The 6000-nt window shown below is 41.0% G+C and overlaps 1 protein-coding gene across 1 annotated transcript in view; it reads right to left on the bottom strand.

Moving 5' to 3' along the window:
* Nucleotides 1-243: 243 nt before the first annotated feature.
* Nucleotides 244-6000, bottom strand: part of metap1 (methionyl aminopeptidase 1) — a 31506-nt gene continuing 25749 nt past the window's right edge. The window contains exons 10-11 of the mRNA XM_060851599.1: nucleotides 1736-1801; nucleotides 244-663 (exon numbers count right to left, since the gene is read on the bottom strand). Coding sequence (XP_060707582.1) covers nucleotides 497-663; nucleotides 1736-1801 — 233 coding nt within the window. The 3' untranslated portion in view covers nucleotides 244-496. The remainder of the gene's footprint in view (nucleotides 664-1735; nucleotides 1802-6000) is intronic.

Below are 6000 nucleotides of genomic sequence, written 5' to 3'. Positions count from 1 at the left end.
TTTTGACAGTATTGAATATTCTCCATCAGAACAATCAGTATTTCAAGTTATATCTGATCAGGAAAGAATCTCCAGCCAGATAAGTTTATAATAGATGCCTTTTCTCTTCTGAATGAGTAGTGTCTTCTTCCGTCATTTTAACATAAATATTTATGTCCACATCAATTTTTTGGAGGACATTTACCAACTAACCTTACAGCAACTAGTCACAATTTCCATTGTCTTTTATAATAGCTCACAATCTAAAGACAGAAGCCACAAATTTTATTCAAATAAGAAACATTTAAGATACAAGCAAGAAAGGTGCCATTGGGACCAGAGGTGTTCTGGGGAGGGGGAGGAAGAGACAAGATGATATATTGCAAACAGAGTGTTTGTGCATCCAGTGCTTTGCAGCATCCGAACCAAAACAAAATCAAGTGCCTTAAGGCATTTGTTGAATTCCAGGTGAAGACAGCAAGAAGTTGCCAGCAGGTGCATGAGTAAGGAGGTTGGGCTACAACTGTGATGCAAAATAAGGCCGACCATTGTCCTCCAGGCGTCTTGTCAAGATCTCACAGCCAGTCTCCGTAACCAAAAGGGTGTGCTCGAATTGTGCAGAACGCTTGCCGTCCTTAGTTACTGCAGTCCAGCTGTCTGGCCATGTCTCATCATGCCATGCCCCTGACAGGCAGGAAACAGAATAGGGTTCTTTTTAAATTGTGAAACCATCAAACTATTTACAAATACATCTGTAGCAAATCAGTAAATGATACAACACAAGAGGCAGACACTCAGCCAGCATGCACAAATACAAGACATTAAAGAAATTCAAATCCCCCAAGCCTGATCCACCATTTGATAAAGTCATGGCCGACCTGGCTTGGCCGCAATTCCACTTTCTGCCACAAGATGGTCTCGCACTTATTTAATGGCACAGCCTCCAGGTGGAGAGACTTCCACAGAGTAACAGGAGAAAAGAATTCTTACCTTGGACTTAAATGGGAAACCCTTAATTCTTATGATTCAGAGGTGCCAGTGCTGGACTGGGGTGTACAAAGTTAAAAATCATTACATTAAAAATCACACAACACCAGGTTATAGTCCAACAGGTTTAATTGGAAGCACTAGCCTTCGGAACGCTGCTCCTTCATCAGGTGGTGGTTGAAGGAACAGTGCTCTGAAAGCTAGTGCTTCCAATTAAACCTGTTGGACTATAACCTGGTGTTGTGAGATTTTTAATGTAATTCTTAAACTGCATCACCAGTTCTACTCTCCGCCTACATGGGAGTCTCTCACTCTCTCCTGATAAAGGTGCTGCTCCAATTCTTGTCAATTCTTTCTCACTTTCTACAAATCCTTTTTCCTTTCAATCTTCTGGAGACAAAAATTATGGACAGCTGCCAAAATATGATTTAACTAAGATTTGATACAAGTGTTTTATGACCTCACCAGTTTCCCAGTTCTATTCTTACAGAAATGAACCTGTGCTTGGTTTCTATTTTTTTAAAATAGATATTGTTAACCTATAGCAAATGTTAACATTTTAGAATAATGCAACAAAAGTAGCCCACTGTTGTTGCTATTTTAATTCAGACTTTCTTGTATGTTGAGAATGTTCCCAAAGGAGACAATAATTTTCAAGCCATTTTATAAGTTTTTATGTAAACAGAATAAATTTGCATAGCATTCCATTGTTCTACCAACTCAGTACAAATTAAATAAAACTTTGTGAAACAAGTCATTAGCATCTTACCCTCACAAATCATGGGTTCAATCGTAAACACATGACCAGGTTTCATCACTCCAACAGCTTTATTTTCTGAAACGACAAATCCATGGTTAAATTCTCAATCGCATTCTTACAAAGATAGTCAACAGTAGGATGGAGACCTCACAGAAATCTGCTACTATACAGAAATTCACTACTGGGTAGTCAGACAGGAATTTCTATGAGGATTCTTCACTTGTGCCCTTGGCTTCCGTTATGCCTGGGTTTTGGATGACTGATTAGGTTTGAGTGTGGTGGAGTTGAAGAAAGACTCATGACCAACAAGTTGCACTGTATCACATTTGATAGACAGCATGGAAACAGACCCTTCGGTCCAATTTGCCCATGATGACCAAACATCCCAATGTGATCTCGTTCCATTTGCCAGCACTACACCCTTCTTAGTCATATACCCGTCCAGATGTATTTTAAATGCTGTAATTGTACCAGCCTCCACCAATTCCTCTGGCAGCTCATTCCATACACACACCACTCTCTGTAAAAAATGTTCCCCTTAGGGCCTTTTTATATCTTTCCCCCTCACCCCAAACCTACGCCCTCTAGTTCTAGACTCCCCCATCCCAGGGAAAAGACTTTGTCTATTTACCCTATCCATGCCCCTCAGGATTTTATAAATCTCTATAAGGTCACCCCCTCAGTCTCCGATAGTCCAGGGAAAACAGCCCCAACCTGTTCAGCCTCTCGGAGGAGAAAGTGAGGTCAGGAATAATTCCTGAAGAAGGGCTTATGCCCGAAACGTCGAATCTCCTGTTCCTTGGATGCTGCCTGACCTGCTGCGCTTTTCCAGCAACACATTTTCAGCTCTGTTCAGCCTCTCCCAAAGCTCAAATCCTCCAGCCCATGCAACATCCTTGTAAATCGTTTCTGAATCCTTTCATGTTTATCCTTTCGATAAATATGATCAAAAGCAGGAGACCCCGTACTGTGGTACACTGCAGGCCACAAGCCTCTAGTCCGAAAAGCAAACATCTCCCACCACACCCTCTCAATCCTACCTTCAAGCCAACTTACATCCAACCAGCTAGCTTCCCCTGGATCCCAATGTGATCTAATCTTACTAACCAGTCTATCAGGCTTGACTTAAACATTTCTGTATGCTCTTCTAATAAATTCCTTCATGAAAAAATTGGTGCCTTTAATTTGTTAAAAAAAGTCACTAGTAGCATATAGGCCATCAAATAATAACATCACATAGGGATGGACAATAAACAATGAAATAACTAATGCCTGTGAAAGTGGAATGGCAATTATCATGGGGGATTTTATTCTACGTCAATTGGTTGAACCAGCTCAGTCAGGGTTACATTGAGAAGGAGTTTTTGAGTATATCCGCGATAGTTTTCTTAAACAGTATGTAATGGAACTGATGAGGGAAGAAGCTGTCCTAGATCTGGTCCTGTGTAATGAGACAGGAATAATCAATGTCAAAAAGTGTGGTGCTGGAAAAGCACAGCGGGTCTGGCAGTATCCGAGGAGCAGGAGAATCGACGTTTCGAGCATAAGCTCTTCATCAGGAATGTGGGGAAGATGCTTGAGTCTATTATCAAGGAAGACATCTAGATAGAAATTGTCCCATTGGGCAGACGCAGCATGGGTCCATGAAGCGCAGGTCACACTTAACTACTCTTTTGGAATTCTATGAAGATATTATGAGGAGTGGCCCACGGGGACCCAGTAGGTGTGATGAACCTAGATTTTCAACAGGACTTTGACAAGGTGCTGCACAATAGGCGGCTCCATAAGATAAAGATACATGGTGTTACGGGTAAAGTATCAACGTGGATAGATGATTGTTTGACTAACAGGAAGCAAAAAGTGGGGATAACTGAGTGCTATTCTGGTTGGCAATCAATTGGTGTGCCTCAAGGACCAGCGTTGGGACCACAATTATTCACAAATTACATAGATGATTTGGAGTTGGGAACCACATGTAGTGAGTCAAAGTTTGCAGATGACACTAAGATGAGCGGCAGACCAAAATGTGCAGAGGACTAGGAAACCTTTCAGAGGAACACAAATACTTTAAATGAGTGGTCAAAGGTTTAGCAGGTGGAATACAATGCTAATAAATGTGAAGTGATCCAGTTTGGTAGGAATAAAAAGGATTATTACTTGAATGGCAAAAAGTTGCAGCATACTGCTATGCAGAGGGACCTATGAATCACAGAAGATAGTTCTGCAGGTAACTTGGAAGGCAAGTGGAATTTTGTCCTTCATTGCTAAAGGGGTTGAGTTTAAAAGCAGAGAGGTGATGTTGCAGCTGTACAAGGTGCTGGTGAGGCCACATCTGGAGTACTGGGTGCAGTTTTGGTCTCCTTACTTGGGAAAGGACGTAGTGGAACAGGAGGCAGTGCAAAGGAGGTTCACTAGGTTGAATCCACGGTTGAGGGGGTTTGCTTATGAGGAAAGACTGAGCAGATTGGGATTATATTCATTGGAATTCAGAAGAATGAGGGGGGATCTTATAGAAACATATAAAATTATGAAGGGAATAGATAAGATAGAAGCAGAGAGAATGTTTCCACTAACAGGTGAAACAAGTTAAGAGGGCATAGCCTCATAATGAGGGGGAGCAGATTTAGGATTGAATTGAGAAGCAACTTTTTCACCCAGAGGGTTGTGAATCTGTGGAACTCCCTGCCCAGTGAAGTAGTTGATGCTACTTCAGTAAATGTTTTTAAAGCTAAGATAGATATTCTTTGAACAATGAAGGTTTCGGAGGGAGGGAGGGTAAACGGAGCTGAGTCCATGAAAAGATCAGCCATGATCTTCCTGAATGGCACAGCAGGCTCAAAGGGCCAGACGGCCTACTCCTGGACCGAGTTCTTATGTTCTTATTCACATTGGCAACCGCAAAAATTATACAGGGCCTATCTTTTATATACCAGTTGCTGCAAAATAAATAAAATAAAGACTATAATCTTGCTGCAAAACATTACAGAACACAAATTTTGAAACTCAGTATATCAAATCAGTTGTCAAAAAAAAACGACAAGTTTAAACATGAGATTCCTGCTTATTTGATATTGAAACAGCAACCATGCAGGAATAGTAAAAAAAAAAAGTGACTTAGATCACAATTTAGAATACTATGAGCAGTTTTCGCCTATTCTGCTCCCTCACGGTGCCAGTGACCTGGGCTCGATTCCAGCCTTGGGTGACTGTGTGTGAAGTTTGCACATTCTCTCGATGTCTGTGTGCTCCAGTTTCCTCCCACAGTCCAAAGATGTGCAGGTTAGGTGGATTGGTCATGTTAAACTGGCCATAGTGTTCGGGGATGAGTAGAGTAATAGGGAAATGGGATTGGAGGAGTTACTCTTTGGAGGGTCGGTGTGGACTTGCTGGACTGAAGGGCCTTTTTCCACACTGTAGGAATTCTAATTCATTACAGAAAAAATATTCAAAGCACAGCATGTTTACTTTGGAAATTAATCAGATTAAGCTGGGAGAAAGCTGGGCAAGACAACTTACTTTGAATTGCTCTAACCGAAAACTAAATCTAGGAACATCTGTGCCATCTGTAAATTAGTCACAGGTGAAATAAAGCACCAACATACAGGAGTTAATGGACTTAGGTTACCTGAAAACTCAGCCAAAACCACAAAAGAAATCATAAACTGCAAATCATGCTTAAAATTAAAAATAAAACATTCTGGTTAAAGTAATTTCCAGGTGAGACTTAAGTCAATAATATTTCATGCTTATAAAGTTCATGAGTTTTGCTCTTTGTCGACTTTCCACACACAGATTTTAATGCAATAAAAATAAAATTGTCCTGCAAGTTTGGAACAGATAACACTCCAGGTCTTACTGGCAACAAATTAGTATTTATAGCTTGCATTATTTTATCAGAGGACTGCTGGATGCTTGAAAGAGCCAAGTATTAACCTTAGGGCAAATACTGCACTGTAAAGTAAACTTTCTCTGCACAAGGATCTGAGAATCATAGAATGACAAAGGACCAACGGCGATTCGACCACTATCCCTTTGCTGCCTCTTTAAATGAGTGACCATGATGTGGAGTAGCCGCAATTGGACGAGGGTGGATAAAGTTAAAAATCACACAACATCAGGTCCTAGTCCAACAGGTATATTTGGAAGCACAAGCTTTCAGAGTGTTGCTCTTTCATTAGGTAGCTAGCTGAAGAAGGAGCAGCGCTCCGAAAGCTAGTGCTTCCAAATACACCTGTTGAACCAGAACCTGGCTTTGTGTGATTTTTAACTTTAAA

This window comes from Hemiscyllium ocellatum, chromosome 36 (genome assembly GCF_020745735.1).
Source record: "Hemiscyllium ocellatum isolate sHemOce1 chromosome 36, sHemOce1.pat.X.cur, whole genome shotgun sequence".
NCBI classification, from domain to species: domain Eukaryota; kingdom Metazoa; phylum Chordata; class Chondrichthyes; order Orectolobiformes; family Hemiscylliidae; genus Hemiscyllium; species Hemiscyllium ocellatum.
This window is presented reverse-complemented; position numbering and strand designations above follow the sequence as displayed.